This window comes from Podarcis tiliguerta (genome assembly GCF_965153285.1).
Source record: "Podarcis tiliguerta genome assembly, chromosome: 3".
Lineage (NCBI taxonomy): Eukaryota > Metazoa > Chordata > Lepidosauria > Squamata > Lacertidae > Podarcis > Podarcis tiliguerta.
This window is the reverse complement of record NC_139536.1, coordinates 89,983,494-90,005,654: the sequence shown is the minus strand read 5'-3', so window position 1 is coordinate 90,005,654 and position 22,161 is coordinate 89,983,494. Positions and strand designations below refer to the sequence as shown.

The 22,161-nt window shown below is 39.1% G+C and overlaps 1 protein-coding gene across 16 annotated transcripts in view; it reads right to left on the bottom strand.

Annotated features, from left to right (window-relative positions):
* Positions 1 to 936: 936 nt before the first annotated feature.
* The window catches only part of ROCK2 (Rho associated coiled-coil containing protein kinase 2), a 75,675-nt gene continuing 54,450 nt past the window's right edge, over positions 937 to 22,161 (bottom strand). For 9 of the 16 annotated variants that reach the window (XM_083431419.1, XM_083431413.1, XM_083431414.1 and 6 more), the window contains 16 exons: positions 20,829 to 21,013; positions 18,451 to 18,520; positions 17,771 to 17,874; positions 17,468 to 17,654; positions 16,025 to 16,118; positions 15,828 to 15,922; positions 15,247 to 15,426; positions 14,686 to 14,836; positions 14,223 to 14,399; positions 11,133 to 11,203; positions 9,049 to 9,137; positions 8,025 to 8,103; positions 7,026 to 7,287; positions 5,900 to 6,137; positions 4,875 to 5,015; positions 937 to 3,217 (listed from right to left, as the gene is read on the bottom strand). In XM_083431419.1, coding sequence (XP_083287545.1) covers positions 3,214 to 3,217; positions 4,875 to 5,015; positions 5,900 to 6,137; positions 7,026 to 7,287; positions 8,025 to 8,103; positions 9,049 to 9,137; positions 11,133 to 11,203; positions 14,223 to 14,399; positions 14,686 to 14,836; positions 15,247 to 15,426; positions 15,828 to 15,922; positions 16,025 to 16,118; positions 17,468 to 17,654; positions 17,771 to 17,874; positions 18,451 to 18,520; positions 20,829 to 21,013 — 2,127 coding nt within the window. In that variant the 3' untranslated portion in view covers positions 937 to 3,213. Of the gene's footprint in view, positions 3,218 to 4,333; positions 4,417 to 4,874; positions 5,016 to 5,899; positions 6,138 to 7,025; positions 7,288 to 8,024; positions 8,104 to 9,048; positions 9,138 to 11,132; positions 11,204 to 14,222; positions 14,400 to 14,685; positions 14,837 to 15,246; positions 15,427 to 15,827; positions 15,923 to 16,024; positions 16,119 to 17,467; positions 17,655 to 17,770; positions 17,875 to 18,450; positions 18,521 to 20,828; positions 21,014 to 22,161 lie in introns of all 16 variants that reach the window. The other 7 variants (XM_083431424.1, XM_083431425.1, XM_083431417.1 and 4 more) reach the window with 5 other exon arrangements.

The window sequence follows — 22,161 nt, the reverse complement described above, 5'->3', positions numbered from 1 at the left end:
CAGAACTATCGGATAGATACTGCGTCTCTAAACCAGGAATGGGAAATCTCTGGCCTGGTGGCCTCACCTTAACCAATGAAGTCTTTAAAAATTTGGAAAATCCAATGGTCTTTCTTTTAAAAAATGCATCCATTCAGGGGACTCCGGTACCATAGGCAGCTTTGGGAAATTAGATTTAAGAATATGGTCCCACTGCTAGAGTCTGAGACTGATTTCCAACTACCATCTTCTGCCAAGAGGGAGCTGGTCCTGGGCCCACCCATTTTCCTTACCTAAGAGTGAGTCCCTGTGAATTAATCAGATCCAAAACGTGATGGTGGCAAAGGATGGTCTACATAGGCAAGAGACAAACAGAACAATCCTGCCAATGTTTACTAAGACCAAAGCTCCATTGTGCTCAATGGGGTTTACTTCCAACAAAATATGCACCAGAATTGTTGTCCAATGCTGTTTTAGGGAACTGATTTGAACTCTTGCTCATGAGGAAATAGGACATGGCCTCCCCTTCTCACCACCACCACCCTTTCCTCAGTGGTCAAATTTGATAGCTGTCCCTTCAACCTTAGGATGTCCCATTATCTTCTGACAGATTGGCTTATACAAACACAAGTCCTGAATGTACCTGCTATTCTTCTGCCAAGCTTCAGTGCTTATGCTATTCTCTGGAAAGGACGTGAATTAATGCTTCACTCTCCTTTTAATCAGGCACAGAACATCATCTGATCTTTCAAAAGGTGTTACACAAAGCTACTTTTAAACACAGGGAACATTTTGTCCAGCATTGGTTAGCTGATTCCAAGAATTGTTAAAAATGCATTTCCCTATGAATGTATGTAAGCAACAGTTTGTCCTCCAGAATTCTAAAATAGCATTTCTATGCAAGATGTTCCATTTGCATACTTCAATTTATAAAAATCAACTTCTCAACATCAGGAATTATTTAGTCTTACTCAAATAGTTTATTTAAAAATATATATATATTTTTCTTCCAATTCAGAACTTCCCACAAATAACAATTTTATATAAAATATGTATGCCTTCAGTGAATGGAAACAATTTTTATTGTATACATGTTTTAAAAATAAGTTTTGTATGCAAAATATGCATTTTTAAAAATATGCTATACTCTCACTATTCAAAACAAGCAGGTAAAATGATAAACTCCTGCTGTGCCATTGGGGCTTAAAGATAACTGAAATGATAAAGGTATATTTTAAATTATGGGATACACAGCTTCTCATACCTAGTGTGTGTATAAACAGTGTAACTGAATATATGGTTGGTGAGTCACAGTGGTTTAGTGGAAAGATGTACTTATAGGCCCATGCCAGTGGATCTTCTTTCCATGCGTGACTCAGTAAAACAAATTCTTACTTATTTCAAGGGGGTTTGAATGAGAGAAGATCCCAGTTTGTAGTGAGCTCAAACTTGCTGCATTCTACTGCACAAGCCCTCCTGAAGCAACTGAAAACTAAAGGGGAGTGGGGTCCTGTTTGGTGAATTGTACCTTATGGGTGTCTATTGGGTGGAAATCCAATTTTTTTGGTTGAGATGTTAAATAAATCTTGGTTCTCTCCTTTCAAATATCTACTAAGGAAAACAACCTAGTGAAATGTCTCATTTCCTTCATTCAAATGTTAATTCTGTATTTCATTAGCACTAGCACACAACATATATATGCAAATATATGTAAACATATGAAAAAAAAGAGAGAGACCAAGGAGGAGGCTACAATAGTTCTTTTTTCTTTTCCTTTTTTTTTTTACTGCCATCATGTTTTAACATTATAGCATACTGTAGTTGTATAAAACATGCATTTCTTCTGGATAAATTATGGACACGGCATTAAAAATCTCACATAAATTATATTTTGTACAAAATCAAATTTTTTTATTAAAAAAAATCTGATTAAGTGCCTCTAAGGCCCTTCCCTCACATATGTTCTCAAAAACACACAACTGAAATTATTTTCCTATTCCAAATGCTATGTGCTGAGAGAACAGGATTCAAGAAGTTTAAAATACATCTACAGTATGTTTCAATCGTTAAGGATTGGTGACAGTCCTTAGATATTGTGTGGTGAAAATGTAAAAATAGATAGTATGCAAAAAACAAACAAAGGCAGAACGATGTTTTGCAGCACTTAGTAAGGGTAATATAAAACCAATGACTAATACTGAGGTTTGTACAAAGGGTGGATGGGAAGTTATGCCTAAGCATGAAAGCTATATATTAGTTCTAATACTACCAGATCATTGTTTTTGAAACCATGACTCAACTGACCCCTCCCTCCCCTCCCTATTTAGATATACATTCAGAATAGACTGACATTGATATAAACTATTATATTGTAAACATAGTGCACTATATTGTTCTGCCACAAAGCAAAATTGCATCCTAAGAGTTGGCAAACCTCTGCATCCTTTATCTCTCTTAAATATCTAGAATGGGCACAGACTTTAAGGAAATGACATTAATTTAAGGCATTCAAGACTGGTAAAAGAGGACTGCCCATTAAGTAGTAACTGGATATATACTTGGAAGTTATTATCGTATGTCGCTGCTGAACACAGACATGCAGCCTTTGATATACAGATAATGAATGGCAAAATTCAACAGTATGGCTTTATACATGTGCATAGTTGCAACTGCAGGTAATGGTATATGAATAATATGTATAAAAAATAAAGTGGAAAGTTTTTTTTTTTAACCCTCTTGCAGCATTACAGTACAATATACATATTTACACACCAAAACACATACACACACAGTATAATGGTCACTTCTTTAAGATGCCGTCAGACCCTCCTTTTTTCTGGCAAAATTGCTGGTTGCATTTCTCTACAAAAAAAACTGACCAAGAGATGGGTTCATCATGCTTCCCCACTCCTTTTATTCCTCTTGTGACATGTAGTGCGAGTCTTTCCCAGAGAGAATTTGTAGAACAGAATCTGAGAGCCTCCTTCTACTATTCACCAACCATTCCTAACTTGCTCAGTCGTCCAGAGGGATTACATTAAAAAAGCAACACAGGAATTATTAGTATGTTGTATTGCAGCAAAACACACACACACCTCTGTAAACTTCTTATCTATTTATACTTGAACTGTCTTTCAGAAACACCTATATATATATATATATATATTCGTAACCCCAGGAATATGATGGTTCAGTCTTATCGACTCCAATAGTGATAGTATTCATAGGAGGCAGTTAGCTGAAAAAGAATAAAAAATGGATCTGGTCAGTAAAATCTAGAAAACATATTTGAAAACAGTGAAATTAATTCTATGGCCTTCAGGCTCCCAAGCCAAAAGCAGCATTGGGAAATTGCTGGACCTCCCACCAGCCTGGGACAGCCTAACAAGTCAAGGGTGTCTTCCAACCTGCTTTGAAATCGTTTGATAGGACATCCGTTTGATCTCCTGTTCCCTTCCTGTCTTAGAAGAAGGATGAAGACTCTTTGTTTCTTTCTTCCCTTTAAACAAACAGCAGTGGGCACCAGGCAAAATAAGTTTTCCAAACAGCTCAAGGGCAGCAGGCATACACAGCCCTCCTCTTCCTGGTTTTAAGGTGATTTTGACCACCATTACCCCCTTAAAGGGTTCAAGACGAGACTTCTGTATCTCTTAGTTTTGAGCCCCATTTTGCTTCCAATGTGAATGCAGCTGCTGAGTTGTGGGGAGGGTGTGTCTTTTTTGCATTTAGCAGTTCCTATTTTCGTATTTAAAAAAACTACTAAAGTAAAGAAAAATACAGGTATTTCGCCAAAAAGAAACTCTGGGTTGAAAGTCTTAGCGGGGTGGAGGAGTGGAGGGTGGAGGAGTGTTCCAACATCCTCCTCAGGGATGGCCATATTTGCTTTGGGGAAACAGTTTCCAACATGGCTGCTCCAATGCAAAGCAACTTAGAGAGCAATCCTATAGCGAGATCTGCTGGGATGAGTGTGGGTATCCAACTGAGCCAGGAGGTTCTGGATGAAGCCAAGGTATGCCAGCTTAACTTCTTCATATGCGTCTTGGTCAGAAATAAGTTAGCATATGTCTCTCTTCTTGGCTCAGCTGGGACCCAGCCAGCTAAGCCAAGTCTGGTTGACCGGAAAACAGGTGTAAACCCTGAAATTGGGGGGGGGGGGTTGTCCCACGGGCATATAGCAGCAGGACCAGAGAGGGGGTACTTCGGCTAGATCATAAAACTCTCCAGCTTGGTCACATGATCTTAGAAGCCAGCATAGGTTTGGCCAGCAAAAAGGGTGATGCAACCCAAACAGTATTTTAAAGGCTTGTTTTCCCTCTGCAAGGCTTGGGGCAGCTTGGCCAGCACTTTACGCTACCTTAACTCACGCTGGGGCTTGCTCTATGCTTGCTCTATGCTAGCTTCTTGTACCGAGGTTTGGTCCCTTCTATCACGAATGAGCTGTTATAAAAATAAAAATGGCACACCGATGCAAAAAAAGCATATCAAGTCTCATGGCACTACCAAAGAATGCAATACGTATGCAAGTCATCAGCTAAAATAAAAGCTGCACCACACTTCAAAACATATATATGTTGCTGCCCACATTTGAGCCTGGAGCAACATATAAAAAACTTAAACATACATTTTTTGAAATAAAAAAAGTTTTTTGCAGAAAGTTAGTAATACACAGTTGAAGAGCATCTTACAACACAGATGGCCATGTGGGTTTTGAGAACTACAGTTTCAAAATACTTCAGAAGTTAGATGCATGCATCGTTCAATATTTTTTGCATTTGTCGTAAAATTGCTTTTGGGAGTTTTTAAGCTGGCACACTTTGACTGCTGAGAGAAATCCAAACAGCATGCTTTGTTTTAAGAAAGCCAATCCATTCTCCTACAGATAGTCACCCATTTACCTCTTCAGAACAAACACATCGTTATCATCATCATCGCTATCATCAAGATCGTTATCGTTCCCAGCATCAATATTAAAATCAATATCAAAATCAATATCATCAAATGACCAATCCCAGTCTCTACATGCCACATCAATTAATCTGTAAAATGAGGTTTTAAAGTTTATGAGCCACAGTCCACTAAAAACAATTCTTAATATGGCAATTAGTGCAACTTTCTCCTGATGCAGTAATGGTGACATATTGGCTGCAGTCTAGAATCCATATACACCATTCCTGTGTGCTTTCTTAGCCCTGTCTCATCAATAAAGAATATGCAACTAACAAAGCATAGCTTTGATCTCAAGAATTGCACACACATCCGTCATGTGGTGCTTTCCCCTCCTAAGAGTGGATTAGTAGTATTCTGACACAACGTAACAATTGGGTGAACAATATTCACCTTCAAACCTGGGCTTTAAGCAAAAACTATGGGCCCTGATCAAGAAAGCCAGACTTAAAACACACACACAATGGATTTATGAGCTGCACGGATAGTAGCTAACTTTAGACTGGATTACAGCAGCTCTTGTACATTTTATATTTGGCATTTCAATAGCCTTTTTGACATGAATATTCATCATAAAACTGAAATGTTATTTTATATAGGGCACAGCTGACAAACAAGGTTGAGCATGAAATGCACAAACACTGCATTTCATGCTATTCTAACAAAACAATATTTATTTATCATTAAATAACTCTCTATTTTTCTGCAAATCAATGCTGTAATGAAATATGGAATAAAAGATAAAATAGCAGTGTAAGGAAGTGCCTGTTATTGTTTACATCAATTTATTTCCCATACTCTACAAGAAGTTAAATAAATTGTGGGCGAAGTAGTAAAATGCTACCAGGATGTCGTGCTTTAGAGACCGTCAAAGAAAAAACTAAAATTGTCTTATGTGAAGTGTCCAGTGTAGTAATCTAAAAAGCAAGAAGGGAAAACCAAGGATATTAACAATTTCCCACATGCCACTTTTTACCTGGTAGGAAAATCTTTCTTTTCGCTCGGAGGGGAGAGCTGGATTGGTTTAATTGGCCGTCTTAATGATTGGTTTGGCTGTATTTTCATGGAAGTTCTTGGTGATGATCGTGCAAACGGATCTGGTGCTGGAGCCTTTTTGGGAATCTTTTTCCCTAGGCGGCTCACCCATTTCTTCTGTTCCACTGTGGAACTGGCTAACAGTAGTAGATTCTTTGCCGTTGAAATATCATAATTTACTGAAACACATTAAAATCAGCAAAATCAGAATACATACATATGTACTTAAGATCCTCAACTCCCCTGCTGAAATCAGGAGACTCAACTTTGGCTTAACTCTAAAAAGATGAAAAGCTTTGTTGAGCAGTGGTCAAATGAGCGGACAGAGCTAAAGTTCTGTCTAGAACAAGTCCAAACACATAGGGGACCTTGCTTGATTCCTTGAAGACAAAGTTTTAAAGCCAAGGGGCACAGAAGTCATGTTAGCATTTATCCATGTATTCAGAACATCACAACACATCCTTTTCTCTCAATTATATTTCAGAAGCAAAAGGCTTTGAGTTGTGAAAGACACAAACAGTTAAAAATTACAGAGAAACTTGGTTTATACACAATGCTAAGCCAGTTTAGTAAGATAATTTAATAAGAATAACCATGATTCCTATGATCTTCTGAACCCTCCCTAGCCACTTACTATGATTTGTTTAGTATCAACAAATCATAACCTGAGCTCATGGTTTGTTGTTCATTTACAAACCTTGATTTGTTTTAACTATGGTTTCAGTGTTAGGTGAAAACCTAGCACTCTTCTTTAAACCATGGTTTTTTGGTCTTCTCACCCTGGTTGCTCACTAAGCTGCAAAAGACACGAGACAAGAACAACTAGAAAACAAACTGAACTTTGAAGAAACAAGCCACGGTTTGTATGCTCATCTGTGATTTGTTAAACAGACCATAGCTTAGAGTTGTGTGTGAACCAGGTCACAAACCATCCACACATCCCAAATGCATAAAGCTGGCTAAACTCACTTTTATAAGCAACCTTGTTAGCATTTCACAAGACAGGAGAGTTGCATCTGACTCTTCTAACAGACCAATCCATTTTATACTATAGTCTTGCTAGGTACCTTTGCAAGGTGCAATAATCTCTTCCTTTTTATCCATGTGATCCTTATGACATTTAATGTGGCAGCGGCGGCATTCCAAAGCAGCAGGAGGCTTGAACATGTGCCATAATGGCTTCATGCATGCCTCACAATTTGTTGGGAAATGATAGAGTGTTGGTATAAATTCATGGCCTTTGTGGCAAATATAGTTTGACTTCTCCCCTGCGGAATCCACAGGAAATTCTTGCTCCTTTTTGCTTTCTCCTTCATTATCATACAGGATCTGGAATCAAAAATGGAAAGAACTGTATCAGTAATACTTGGTACACATAAGCCATGTTTTACAAAGGGGAAAAATTGGTTGAACTGCAGCACAAACAAAGACAGCAAAAAACAATGAAAAAGAAAGTGAAATGATGTCAGATGGGCAACACAGTTTGAAGCATCCCGTCTATTATCCACATGGTGGATGTGATGGGCTGAATGCAGAGTGTTCCTTCCGCAAACAGGAGTGCCTGCCTCTACAAGAAGAAGGGTCTGAGATCCAGCAGATGCTCTCACTGGAGGGAGGCATGCTGTGTTCTGGAAGGTCCCAAACCCTCCAGAGAAGCATTTCAAGGGGGGCAGGGAACAAGGACGACTGGGTGAAAATCACCTTCCTGATCCTCTCTTCCATGAAAGCATGCTGTTGAGGTAGACATACTCCCCTTTCCAACTTGGGAGCTCACCTGTACCAGCCCAGAGATACATAAACGGGAATGAAATTACAGAAAGGAGCCTCTTGTGGGGCACTCTGATCTCCACCCATTTAGTAATACAAGACTTAACTTTTCTGCCATCCAACTCCACAGTTGAAGAAAAATAGCAACTCCCAATCCCTTTATTTGGTTACACTTCAGAATATATTTCAAGTGAAACCATACCATGTCAGGTGTATTCAGACTATTTAAGGAATGCATGATATCTTCTACTACCCTCTCCCCCCCCCCCTTTGTTGTTCATAATTTTTAAAAGGCATACCTGGAATATCCTAGGGATATCTTTGGCATCTGCTCTGTATACATCTGTTTGTGTGACAGGCCGAACATGGAACAATTTGCTGTAGAAGCACACATGCAGAAAGTCAGCGGAAATGTAAGTGAGATAGGAAACAGTAATGTAAACAATACTAATCTATGGAAGTCTATGGAAGCTCTCCCTTCAGTAGAGTTCAGTTTGGACATGAAATAATAATTTAAAATTAAGATGCACCTGTGTTAATAATACAGTATTTTAAAGACTTAGGAGTACAAATTCTACAATCAGTACATTTTTTAAACTGGCAAACAAATATTACTCCAAGTAATATTTAAACTCTTTGCCTATGTATTCTTTAAACAAACAGCAATCAAGTCAAAGAAATGGATGTCATACTGTATGTATGCCCTCTTTAATTAGAACAAAGGATCGGTTACATAATAAACCTCTGTGATTAGATGGCATGAGGACAGAATTTTATTAATTATTTCTTCATTATAATTATTAAAAAGTCTGGTCTGGCCCACCTTTCTATCACCTGACAGTAAAATGATGTCAGGTGACCCATTTTTCCTTTGTAGTTATTCAAATTGCAATACAAAGCAAAAAGCAAATCAGGCAGGGCTTGAAGTTTCTGCCCATAGGCAGTGACCAAGCCCTGCTTTGGGCAGGGGTCAGTTGTGCCATGGACTTCCTCATGGGGAACTCTACCATGCAGCCAAGGACCTCTGTAAACCAGCCAACCCTTGTAGGCCTGCTCTATTGCCAATCACTTGACCAGCAGCTACAGGAAGCCTTCCTTGTCAATGAACAACTAGGAGGGCACTTTAAGGGGCAATATTTGGGAGAAATGATCTCATGGGCCAAACTGGGACCCTTGGGGTCTAATTAGGCCCATAGGTATAAAACATTACAAAAAAATCAGGGAGGAAAGAATTTTAAAAACACAGCAAAAGCTATGCAATAACCCATAGGAAAGATCCTGTAAAATAGAAGCAAAAAAATAGTGTCACAAAACAATACTTACTCTATGTCCAACACCATGTAAGGATTTGATTGTTCTTTCTCTTGTTCATTGTGATAGAATAGTATTTTCTTGCTGCTCACAATTATATACTGTTTTTTAAATAAAAAAAATATGTAAGTAAACACACAGGTTGGGCAACAAATTTTTACTTTGATATACACATGCCATATTTTTCCCATGACAATACTTTCATAGGATTAAACCACATCACAAAACGAATTACTTAAAAAGTTTGACAACCAAAGCTACTTGCCCAACAAAGTCATCTAACCCTTTCAATGCATTGTTACGATTTATATTGCGATAGTCACATCAAAAACAATGGACAAAACATCATCAAAACTAAATAAGCAAAAGAACAAACTCTTTAAGATATGATGCAGCAAGCATGATAAAAGCTCAACTAAGTTACAGAAACAAAATCCCAATGTACTAAAGCGTCTAGTCTGAGTCAAGTCGTTCATTAGCTTTAAGATTGTAATCGGATTTCATGCTGATGGATAGCCAAAATGTGCATATACAACCCTTCCTCTCTCAACCCACACCCAAATCTGTAGTGGCCTCTACTATATACTAGTGTATGCCTAGTATATAGTACATACCCCAGTGGAAATTTGTCTTATTGTGAATTTCTGTTTGAGGATCCAGGTGGAAGACATTCTAGAGTGGGGTGACACCTCCTACTGGAGGGATCAGGCAGGGTCCTCTCAAGCCTTTTGTCTCTTTTCTGGGGACGACAACACAGAAGGTCATCCAGTCCAACCCCCTGCAATGCAGGGATCTCAACAGGTAGTCCCCCATCCAATTTGAAAACATACCGGACCCTGCTTAGCTCTGCAAATGTGCTTGCAGTTTTATTGCTACAACACCAGGAGCGGGATAATTCATCGAGACCAAATCAAATATTGGGACACTCAACTCACAGGAAGAACATGGGCAACTGAAACGTAAAGAACATAAAACTAAACTGACAGAACTACCCCTCCCCCGCCCCAAAGCGACAGGTGATGTCTGAAGATGGGAAAGGAAGCAATGGGGGGGGGGGGAGGAGGCTAGATGAAGAGGTACTCACCTCAGCAGATGCAACCACAGCCATAGGGAACCAGTCAGCCATGGAGGAACTAGAGTCAGACAGATGTCCACAGAGCAACCACCATGGCACGGAGGCACAGACAGAGGACAGGCCGCTATTAAGTCAGCCTCTCCTCACAGGCCCAACAAAAAAGAGAGGGGAAGCCACAGTTGTGCACCAAAGCCCAAAGGCTGTCTGAAGAGGCATGGGGGTCTACCCACACCAATGAAGCTGGGGCTGCATGCTCAACAAAGCAACATGGGCTACAACAAAGCAACAGGAAGGGTGGGGAGCAATGCAGGCAGGTCCCACTGGATGCTTCTTGCACACACACCCCGCCATCCAAGGAAGCTGGACAAGCCACAGCAATGGCTGTGCTCAAGATTAAAAGGCAATTGCATTTATAAGGCTCTTTGTAGGATGTGCCTGGAGATCTAGCAGTCGCCAAGGCCCCCAAACAAAAAGCCCCCACTCCTCCACTGTGAATTCAAGAAAAGGCAGGGAGAGACTGGGGGTGGGGAGACACTGGGGAGGGAACACACAGACTCAGCTGAGGAGACTGAAAGAGGGAGGACTCCTCTCCCTGGTGAAGAGGCTAAAGACTTGAAGGGACCCTGCACATTCCTTCCAGTAGGAGGTGTAAGCTCACTCTGGGAATGTCTTCCACCTGGATCTGGCAAATTCCCATTTTCCCTGCTGCTCCTACTTCTAACACTTAAAAGAAAACTATCCAGTAAGGAGGAGATATGGGATGATAAGCAGCCAATGACCCATCTTCCACTGTGTGTGTGATTCCTATCCCACTCAGCTTTCTCTTCCTGTTGGTAGAAAAGCCTTCAAAATCCTCAAAAGAAAGTGCTCTTGCATCCCAGACAGGCTCATAATCAATCTCTAGAAAAGCAGCAATGTATCAAAGACTGTAGCGCTCTGTTTTCACGTGCTGAACAGAGCATTAAAATAACTGCATATCACACCCCAAGTAATAGCTCTAAGAATTGCATGCATTTCTTACCTTTTTAACCCATCCATATTTTTTTGTATTGTTTCGGGCAGGCAATGATAGCCAGCCCTCTAGCCGTGACTCTGAAAAGTATTAAAGAGAGCAAACATCAAAATAATTAATATTGAATAGGTATTGTGCTACTTTTTAAAGTCATGTCAAGTTAAGAAAAATGTTTTCTTGAAAGCTGTGTTCATCTACAAGCAAATACCATATTTCAAAACAGCTGAAATTTAGAAGCAAACACGAGCAAAGCTCTAGTCATAAAATTGTGTCACCACACATTCCTATTAGTAAATGTTTTATGTTCCACAGCAGAAACATATCTAAAGCATTTATTACTATTTAAGGAAATGTCTGTGCCATCCATTCTGATTCCTTTTGGAAAACGTTAACGAAGCACACACAGCAAATTCTCCTATTTCTAAACCTCCAGAGTATTAAACACACAAGTTGTACAATGTACTCAAGGGCTCCTGCTCTCGGTGCAGAATTTGAACCCTCTGTACTGCCTTAAACAGCTTCCCTTGTGTAAAGAAATTCTGTTGCTTTAGACTGTGTTTTCATGAGTATTATGTAATGCATTCTTTTATTTATATTGTAATGTATGTTGCAATGTGTTTGTTAGGGAGACAGCAGATGAAGAGGACTGTGGAAGAAGAAATGACCTGAAAGGGAGGCAGAGTGGCTTGAAGGTGGAGGTAGCCGAATCACATGGCTTAGGCAAAAGAGATGAGGGAGGCAAGTCAGTATCCAACCCACTAGATTTCACAAAATAGAATGCGAATGTTTGCAAAACTTCTAGCAAGAACAAAAGTTTGAAGTATATTGATGCATAGGGAAAACAAAGATTAACAAAATATGTTTTGTATTGTAGTCTTTACACTGAGACATGCGTTGTTTAACTTTTGGTGGAAAGTCCTTTGAAAAATATAGAAGGTTCCCCCTCATTTTCAGTTCCCCTTCCTATAAAATCTAATGTGCTTCCACTGTCAATATCTTGATACACTCTGTATACATGCATATGTGTGCGCACACACAAACAAACACACCCTGATTAATTGAACACAGCACTGCAGCAGTTTCTCTCGTCTTTCCTACTAGCACTGAAAATATATTAGCAGCACCGAGCCACCAATGATTCAACCAACTTCACCTCTTTTAGATTTTAGGGGAAAGGAATGGAGGGAAGATGTATGCTACATTGTATGTCCCTAATAAGAAAATGATACAATGACAAGAACAAATGCCATTTTCCCCTCTATAAACTTCTTATCCTAATAGCTTTTCATTGTTTCAGCAAAAGTCAGTTAATTATTCTTAAGCACTGTAATCTGTGGGATCTGAATACTTCTGAATTCTTCCAGTCCACAGACCTGAGTGCCATTTAAATATATTTAGTACAGCTTTCTCAGCTTTGTGTTACCAGTAGTCCCTGCTCTTCCCGTAGAAGATATCTGCCTAAGGAAAGTTTTACAAAAAAACAAAACCTAGTCTCTAAATGTCATGTTTCAGATCAGAGTTTTCAGATGTTCAACGTGTAAGGCAGTTGTGACAAGAGGATGGACCAACCCAATGGTATCTATTACTTTGCTCTCATAATGTTAGAGAATGTATTGTTCCATCACCTCTAGTTGATTACCTTTCTGATTTATTGTACCATTACATGGGAACTAGGAAGCCCTTCCCTAACATATCATAGAAGAAAGCAGCCTACCGAAACTGAGTGAGAGAAGCAGTGGCAAAGCAGCAGCAAGTACTCAGCTTAGTGTCTATTGTGTAGAGAGTTGGCAGTGAGACTGTGAATGTATGCTCACATACCTGCACAGTCAGTACGTGAATTTAGAGCAACAGCAAGCCAAAGGTTGGGGCACTGATTTCTGAAATGGGCCTAAGTCACCTAGTTATTTCACTGGCTGATGAGCCCTTTTGAATGTGTAACTTAAGATCCCTAGATTTGGCACTGTAGATGATCTGGAAGCACACACCCTTTTAAGATCTTCCATATCATTTTTCTTCCTAAATTAAAAAAAATCAAATCCAGTGCACGTTCACTAGAGTGATTAATTCAGGATTGATTCATCATTTGTCTTTTAATAGATAATAATTAAATATAATTGATAACAGTCAATTTCTCAATGTAAGCATCTTCTTTTTTTAGCTTACTGAAGGGAGGAATATATGTGCAATTTGATAAACAGAAGCCACAATTTTCAAAAGTGCCATTTGAGAAACAAAATACACAAATGAAAAGAATGTCACTCAACTTCCACTTTTAACTAACAATTCCTGTCAATGAATCAACTTAAGTTTGCAAGTGTGGCTTTTGCCTCCTAGGATGGGTCAAGGAAAGGGTTAAAATGGGTGTGATGTGATTGGCCAGTGAGAATGCAAGGGGGGAGTAAAAGATAGAGTGGGAGGTTTTGAAAGTCAGTTGAGGTTTGTCAGTTGGGAGTTGAGGTTTGTCAGTTGGGAGTTGAGGCTTGGGTGCTGGAGAAGGAAGAGGGAGGCTTAGGTGTGGGTTGGCAGAGTTGTATTGTGAGAGGGTGAGAGGAATTGTTAGGTTGAGTCGGATAGATAGTTGGGAATAATTCACTTTGAAGTTGTTAGGAACTAAGATTAGGAAACTGACAAGAGAAAAATAAACTGTAACCATACGCTTGTTCCTGCATTTAAAAATAAACTTGATTATTTATGTTCACAACTGTCTGGACTCCGTGTGTCCCCGTGAGCAGCGGGGTGGTGGCAGCGAAGAAAGCTAACCGCAGTGGTGGCACAGGGTCAATAGACCATGAAACGTCTGGGGGCCCTGTGTGATCGCCACAGCAAGCCCTAATTTTCTTAGCAACAACTTGGAGAAGGGTGGAAGGGGCTGTTGCTAAGGGGAAAGATGCATACTGCATGCATATGCCTCTAGAGTATACTTAATTAGGAATACAATCAGTGGCTACTTTAGATTAAAAGGGCCACTTCATTCTTCACTTAGCAACTTCATTCTTCATGCAACACAACTATATTTGATTTCAACTGCTTGCAATGTTAGTAATGAAAGTTCAGAGGAGCAGCAGCATTCCATCACTAAATGGTTTGTAGGAATGTCACCTGGACTGTCAGGTTCTGAAGGGACTTCTACAGAAGACGCCGATTCCTCCTCTGAGTCAGAATCAGAGTTGATAAACACACGAGAACTGGAAGGCTTAGTGGCAATACTGACAGAGGTAGAAGAGCGTTCGTAGGTAAAAGACATTGACTCCATAGTGTGGGATTGAGTAATGTGAACTGAGAACCCAGCATGATAGGGATAAAGTGCACAAAAAGTTAATGACAAAAGAGCTTTAAAAACATTTACTTCTTCAGTTATAATGGAACGGAATAGCTTTAGGGGGGTAATAATAACTATATTCTTCACATTTCAGAAAGTGCTAAAAGGTCAAAATGTTAGTGGCAAGAAGGTAGCTGAGAAAATTACATTGCTAGCGACTTTTGGAAGCTATGGAAAGGAATCAGTTTAAACACTGGATTTTTGTGACAAAAGATAAGTGTGCTAATGAAGAATGAATCTTACCATCAGCGTCTGCTTCCCCTGAGCCACATGGCATACTGGTACTGTCAATGCGTATTGACTGCAGCTGTGAGCGAAGCTGTTCAATGTCACTATCTTTGCTGTCCAGAGCCATCTGCAATTCTATTCGTATCTGGCTCTCTTCCGCTATTTGCTATAAAAGGAGATTCAAGGAGCACAAATCAAACCTCATCTTATTATTAAATATTTGCCACCTTATATAAACTGGCTTACAGGATTTTCTTGGCATGCTTATTGGAAGAGCATTCTTTTAATTTTAATCCCCCTGGATGATGGCAGGGGGAGAATATGTAACCTTATGAAATAGCACATTTGGGCTACAAAAGCTCATGCAATGAGAAGAGGAACAAGAGACTAAGGGCAGTAGGACTGCTGCAAAGGTTTTAGGAATACAAAGGTAGATTCAACGATTGGAAATATTTACAAACTCTACAAGGTCTGTCAACTTTTGAAACATTCTTTCAGATCAAATTCTCTTTCAGCAATTTATTAATCCATTAAGCAATTTATTGTTGCCAGATACATCTGTGTACAGGTACTTACCGCTTGCATCTCATTGATCTCCTTCTGATATTTGATCATCATCTGGGATAAATTTTCACGTTCAGACTTCAGCTCCATGTGCAGTTTCCTGTTCTCCTTTTCTTTTCTTCTAACATCAGTGTCTGCTCCTCGCTGGATAGGATTCTTACGGTTCATCACTTCAGCTAACTTATTTACAGCCTGGTGGAGGGAGATGCACAAAAAGAGTAAACAGTTACCTTAGGATTACAGAATCAGATGTTTCTGCAACCCACAATTACAGCATTTTGTTTTGAGTTTTCTACTTGATCAAAATATAATATATTCTACACTGAGTTTGGCAGCTGTCATTACCAAAAGGTTCAAAGATTTTTAAAATGCTTGTCCTAAGTTTTGATCCACAAAGCCAAATAAACTATAATTCACCAATAAAGTTTTGAATAGTTTGAACAAGGAAGGGATCAGAGAAATGATATTATATTGGAGTCTAGTGCTATAAACATTTACAGGGCTTATTTTATTTGCATTACCTGTAGTATTTTCTCTCATATATAATGTACAGTGATAACAAAACTCCTTCTCCCACAGTTTTCATACTTTACCTGTGTTTTCATTGTTCGTTCATAAGCTAGCTGTTTCTCATATTGACTCTTAAGCACCCCTATATCATTTTCCTCTGCGTTCATTTGGGACATTCCTGCAAATGAAAACAGACTCACTAATATTTGCAAAGTGAAAAAATAATAGACTCTGATATAAAAGAAGTTACTTTTAAAAAAAAAAAAACCACAACACTCACGTTCTAGGACTTCTTTGAGCTTGTTATTCAGCTCTTCTTTTTCATTAGCAAGATTTGCGACATCACTTGTTAGCGTCCTATTCGCCTCTTCAAGCTAAAATGAAGTAGAAATTTGTTACTCTTTGGCTTGAAAAATAAACCAGCAACCTGTTCAATTATGAGTTGATACTGCTGGGATTAGGAGTTTGTAGCTACTAGAAGAGCAAATGAAGGAAGTTGCGTAGAAGGAGACAAATAGATTTAAGAACAAAATAGTGAAAAAATAAAGGGAGCTTTACACTACAGGGAAAAAAGGCCAAAAAGCTGCAGAAAGTTTAAAAACAATCAAGGCAAGGTTCAAAAGCAAGACAAAAAATAGGTTGGGTTCACAGATGAACACAATTTGCAGTAGTTGAGCCAGAAGAAGAAGAGTATTAGACCAGAAGAATCTTTAAATCTTTAATTCCTATACAATGTAGATACAATTATGTATTGGGCTACAGAAGAACTGAAAACCAATGTGAGTTGTTTGGTTCCGTTTTTATGGAATGTAAGCCAAAACATTGTACAAACCCATGGGCTTCTGAAAGGGAAAATTTGCTCTCCCTCTCATCTTGCTGCTGAGATGGACTTGGTGTTTTGTCCAAACCTGAGCTTATCCTTTTCACACTCTTGATTAACCACAAGCTGTAATCAATGTTTGTTCTATGGGCTTACAGCGGGAAGAACCACATGCCTGGGTTTGGACGGGATGCTAAACTAGGGGTGGGGAACCTTATGCCTCACCATACAGCCTGCAAGGCTGCTTCGGCAAAGCTAATATGGTCAGTTGTGGTGCAAGTAAAAATCTGGCTCAGCCAAAAGGGAGCAACTGTTTTGCAGGCACAAACTGTTCAGCTGATTGCCAAGCACAGCCACAGGGCCAAAGGAAGAACAAATCAACTGCACATTTGCCCTAAGTCATGTTTTGCTTTAGCGTTACAAGCAAACTGGATCTTATGTAACAAGGTTCAGGACTACTTATTGCAGCTCATTTTACTATCTTTTATAGCAGCAACCAATACTCCTTAGGAGAGAGAAATCAAGGACCCCAGCTACTGACTAGTCAAATTACACCTTCAAAATATTCAGTACTGAAGTATCCATGATTTCAACATGACAAAATTATACTCTGTGTAATTAGTGGGTACTGTCTGAATAGATTTACTTCTCAGGAGGCTGAAATGAACTGTGGTAACTGCACTTTTCCACCCAGGTGGAAAATCATATTCTGAGAAACATTTTCTCTGAGCAGTAAACATTTGTTATCTTCATTGTGGAACACATATTGCCCAAGAAATTTCCAAGTTACTGATGTTTTCTGCATCAACTCAATATGGCTTCGGTTTGCAGGGACTAAATCATCATGCTGAATGAGTTTGTCTCCAAAATCAAGAACTCTTGCAGAAACATCAAACTACTTACTGAGCCTATTGTGGCATCTTTCTCGGCAAGTTCTTGCTTGTGCCTTGCCATCATCTCTTTAATCTCTAACTCTTTCATTATCTTTTCCTTCTCTAAATCGGAGTATTGCTCTTCGGCGATGGAGCGAGCCAACTGTTCTGAGTCAGCTTTTGTTAATGTAATCTCCAGTTGTGCGGCCAAAGAGTCTCTACAAAGAAATGATAAACTATTATTGTGGTTGAAGAAATTATTTCTATCGTTTCTGAATTTCAAATAGTGGTATTCTATCGCGCATGGCCAAGAATCAAACAGCCAAATTCTCACCTTTCATCCTGCAACTCTTGCATTTTTTGTTGTATATCTTTACCAAGTTTGGCCTTCTCCTCACACTCTTCTTTTAATTCCCGAACTTGCGTTTTATAGAGAGTCTGAAATTTTAAAAAGGGAAACTGATGTAAATACTGTGGGATGGGTTCAGTCACCTGAACGGAAAAAGTCCCGTTAGAAGGTTCATTTGGCCTTAACATCTACAGTATTCAAGATGTGGAATCTTGCAAGAACAGGAGCAAGTGTTCACAATGAACAGACACTAATCAGTTGCTGGCATTATCAGGAATGAGGGCTACGAAAATGCCCTACTCAAACTAGAGCTCTAAATGTAACCAACAAATATTGTAGGTCATATCTCTCTCACATAATTGCCTTGTCACTCTAAGGTAGCAACTCACAATGTGCTATCTCTGCAGTTCACTCAGGGTACAAAGATAAGGCAATTTACTTTGATTCCACAGAAATTGCATAGTCTTAATATGCTACTATGAAGCATATTTAAAATGCAAAACCATGTTAAGTAATAAGAAAATTACCCTCATGATTGCAAACCTACTAATTTCCATTGGGGAAATATGATATTTACACCTCAGTGAGATGGCTACAAACCCCTAGAAAAATGCCTATGCTACACTTAATGAATGGAATAATAACAATGGCAATGCAGTACATACCGAAAAATATTGCTCTGCTTCAAGTTGATCCTGAAGCTCTTTCATCTGTGCATCCGCATCTTGACGTTCCCTGTTAGAATAACATGTACTTATTTTTAAAATAATATGGTTCTTCTGATTAACGGTGCTCGCACACATGATTAAATTGGATTTTCTACTGCCAGACTGTTCACCTTTCCTTGTAGTCCATAATGACAGCAGGGCAGAAGAGAACTGTTAAGAAATCCTGTTTATTTGAATTCAGCTTTAATGATCATTCTGTAATGTGCACTACAACGTATCTGATGTGAGAAGCTTTCTGTCTTGTCTACTGAAAGTTGATTTAGTTTTCTTCAGGTTAATAACAGTTTCAGGTTAAGAACAGACCTCCAGAACAAGTTAAGTTCTTAACCCAAGGTACCACTGTATATATAATACAAGCCAGTAGAAAGCTTGTGTGTACCTTGGATACAGTGTATCCAAAATTGCTCCAAAGGGCATCAAAATTCCCTGGCACTAGTGCACACTCCACCTCAGGTTGGAGGCCATCCTAAATTTGCCTAGCAGCGCTTTTCTACAATTATCTCACTCGCTAATAAAAATACCTAGAAGCAGGAAGAAGCTGGCAGGGAGAAGCAGGAGGGACTAGAGCACAAACCCTGTAGCAAATATCCTTCTCTCAAGAATGAGCTCACTATGAAAAGGTGAAGAGTTCACAGCAGCTCACCTGTCACTATGGTAATCAGGCCTACCATCATTTCTTTCTGAAGCCTTTCATCTTTTCCAGAACATTAGAAAATTTATAATTAAAAATAAATTAATTTTCCTTTAGAATGGACAAAATGTTTAAGGCAAGGTGTCCATATATTTACTCCCCCAACATAACTTCCTAAAACTGTTAACAGGAAGATTTTAATGGAAGACTATGTACAGAATTAGCTTATTAGAATTCTTGTACACTGAAGGCTAGCAAGTTCTGAGCTGTACATTGGGAGTACAACTCTCAAACACAAGCGAGATGCATTTCTGCCTCTTGGAAGGCCCTGCCATTGTCACAAGAGAAGGAAGGATTCAGTGCCTTATTTGTTTGTGGCCACCCTCTTGCTGGCAGATCAGCAGAATATAAGTTGTTAGTATTTAAAGTAACAATAACAAGTGAATAGAACATGTACTCATTTAAAGATACAGTACTATTTTAAAGTAATCTGATAAGCCTGTGCCTTTAATGATATTGTAATAAACTTAAATACCTTTATTAAATATCTGTATCTGAAGTGGCTTTGTACTACACCTTTACCCCACAGTAACCAGGTGATTAAATTAAAGGGGAGAGATAAAGTGGTACCTCTGGATGCGAATGGGATCCGTTCCGGAGCCCTGTTCGCAACCTGAGCAGAACACAACCCGCATCTGCACGTGAGAAGGTCGCGATTCGCCATTCTGTGCATGTATGTGACGTCATTTAGAGCGTCTGCGCATGCGCGAGCAGCGAAACCCGGAAGTAACCCGTTCCGTTACTTCCTGGTTGCTGCGGGACGCAACCTGAAAAGATTTAACCTGAAGCGTCTTTAACCCGAGGTATGACTGTATGCAAGACTGAATGGTGCAGCGCAGCAGGTTTAGAAGTACCACTAGAGTGGGAGTTGAGTTTTATTATTATAAATACTCTCCCACAAGGACCTGGCTCTATTTCATAAACAATGTAGCAGGGAGATTATGCCCCATTCATATGCACCCACAGCAGTGTGGCCACTGCTGACAACTGATTTGACAAGGTAAGATCTCCATACTGAAGTGGTTTCTGCAGCAACTAAGCTGCTGCATGTACATTCAAAATGGAGAATAAATGAAATGGGGAAAATCTGAATACTAATGCATGTTCTGGTACTTCTTAATCTTTCAGGGTGACCTGAAGAACAACAAGATTACCTGCCTCATTGTATCCTCAATTCTTTACCAGCCCTTTGTCAGTTTAGAATCAAGTCTTTGTTACACAATTGATCATGTTATGTGTGGCCCCAAACTCTCCAGTTTAGCCATGTTGATGAAAGTTGTGAATCCTCAGCAACTACAATGGAACAGATCACTAAGATCATCAAGAGGATGACTGTTGGTTGCTTCCCGTGTTTCAGAGGTCTGACTGGTCTCAACCAGAAGTTGGCAGCCATCATTGCTTCTGCAGTTCAGGCATCTCCTGAATGCATTTTTAAGCCACCAGGCCTATGAACCAGCTTAATTCTTCTTTTTTAATGGCATTTAAACAACCCTGATATTTCATATAGTAGTATAGAAATACTCTTATAAATAACATTAAGGGAAGTAAATATCTGTCTGTCTGTCTGTCTGTCTATCTATCTAAAGTGGTAAGAATAAACATTCCAATTGTAGAATTGGCTTACTTTCTAAGTTCATTATTTTGCTTCTCCAAGCTGAGCTTTATTTCCAACAGATGATTGTTTTCCTGCTTTAGTTGTTTTTCCGACATTTTCAGTGCATTGACATTCTGTGTTTGCATCTTCAAGTCATTTTGTGTCAGAGAACGCTTTTGTGTTTCCTGTTCTATTTTTAGTGTCAGGTTTTCAACCTACAAAACAAATGGATTCCTTTTATACATAAGTATGTTTTATGTACAAATATTCATATAAGTAACAATACCACTGTGCTCACTTTGTTTAAGAGTGTGTTTGAAGGTAAAATGGGAACAAAGTCTGTCTTGCCAAAGCTACTTTGAAGAGCAGGTAAACATTCATTACATGTCACTAGCAGATATTTCTGCATCCACCATGGAAATCACTTTTTAAGACTGATTGAACACCGAAAGATTGAAGAAAAAGAAAATATATATAGCTCAAAACCTTTTCAGAGTAATAACGTCCGGAGAAGGAAGGTATCACCTCTAACACTCTCTCCACAACCAAAGGAAATTAGTTTTGAGAAAATCAACCACACTTAAAAGTTTTCAAAACATCTTGTACAGGCCTAACTTATATTATTAAAAATCATTAAAAGGTTGCTATCCTATGCACACATAGCTAGAAATAAGCTCAACTAGACACAGTGGTACTGATGATTAAACATGCATACAATTGGGGCTGTAAGACTACAATTTTAATCACACTCACACGGCAGTAAATTCTACAGGTGAATGGGACTTGCAACGAACACTCTTACTTGTGTCACTGTTTATACCAACACATCTTTACATGGGGTAAATGAGACTGCAATAAATGCCCCATATATATTTCAAGTAACCTACACAGGGGATTAAGATGTCAATTCAGTACAGTACTTGGTTTGGATAAGGCCAGTGCTTTTCCCCCGAAAAAAATGTTTAGGGGTACTCTCATTTTGACTCAAGAAAATCACCATTTTATAGTTCAAATTGGGAAAAATAAATACAGTAAATGAACAAAAGTATAAAGATTCAAAAAAATGTTTAGGGGTATGCGTACCCGTGGCCCCCAGAAAAAAGCACTGGATAAGGAACTTCTAAACATACACTGAGGTGTAAGTCTGCCCACAGCCCTGATTTTTAGTCTTCTCCCAATACAGCACAACACCTACCCCAGCTTTTCCATGGAGTTCCCTGAGCCTCAGGAATGGCTTCTCAGGGCACAATGTTTCATTGGGCAGGAGAGCCAAAGTGAGGGCATATAACGGTGCATGTTAATTATTTGAGTTTAAGCAAGCTATTTGGTTACTATACCTCATCTCACACTTGTTTGTGATAAA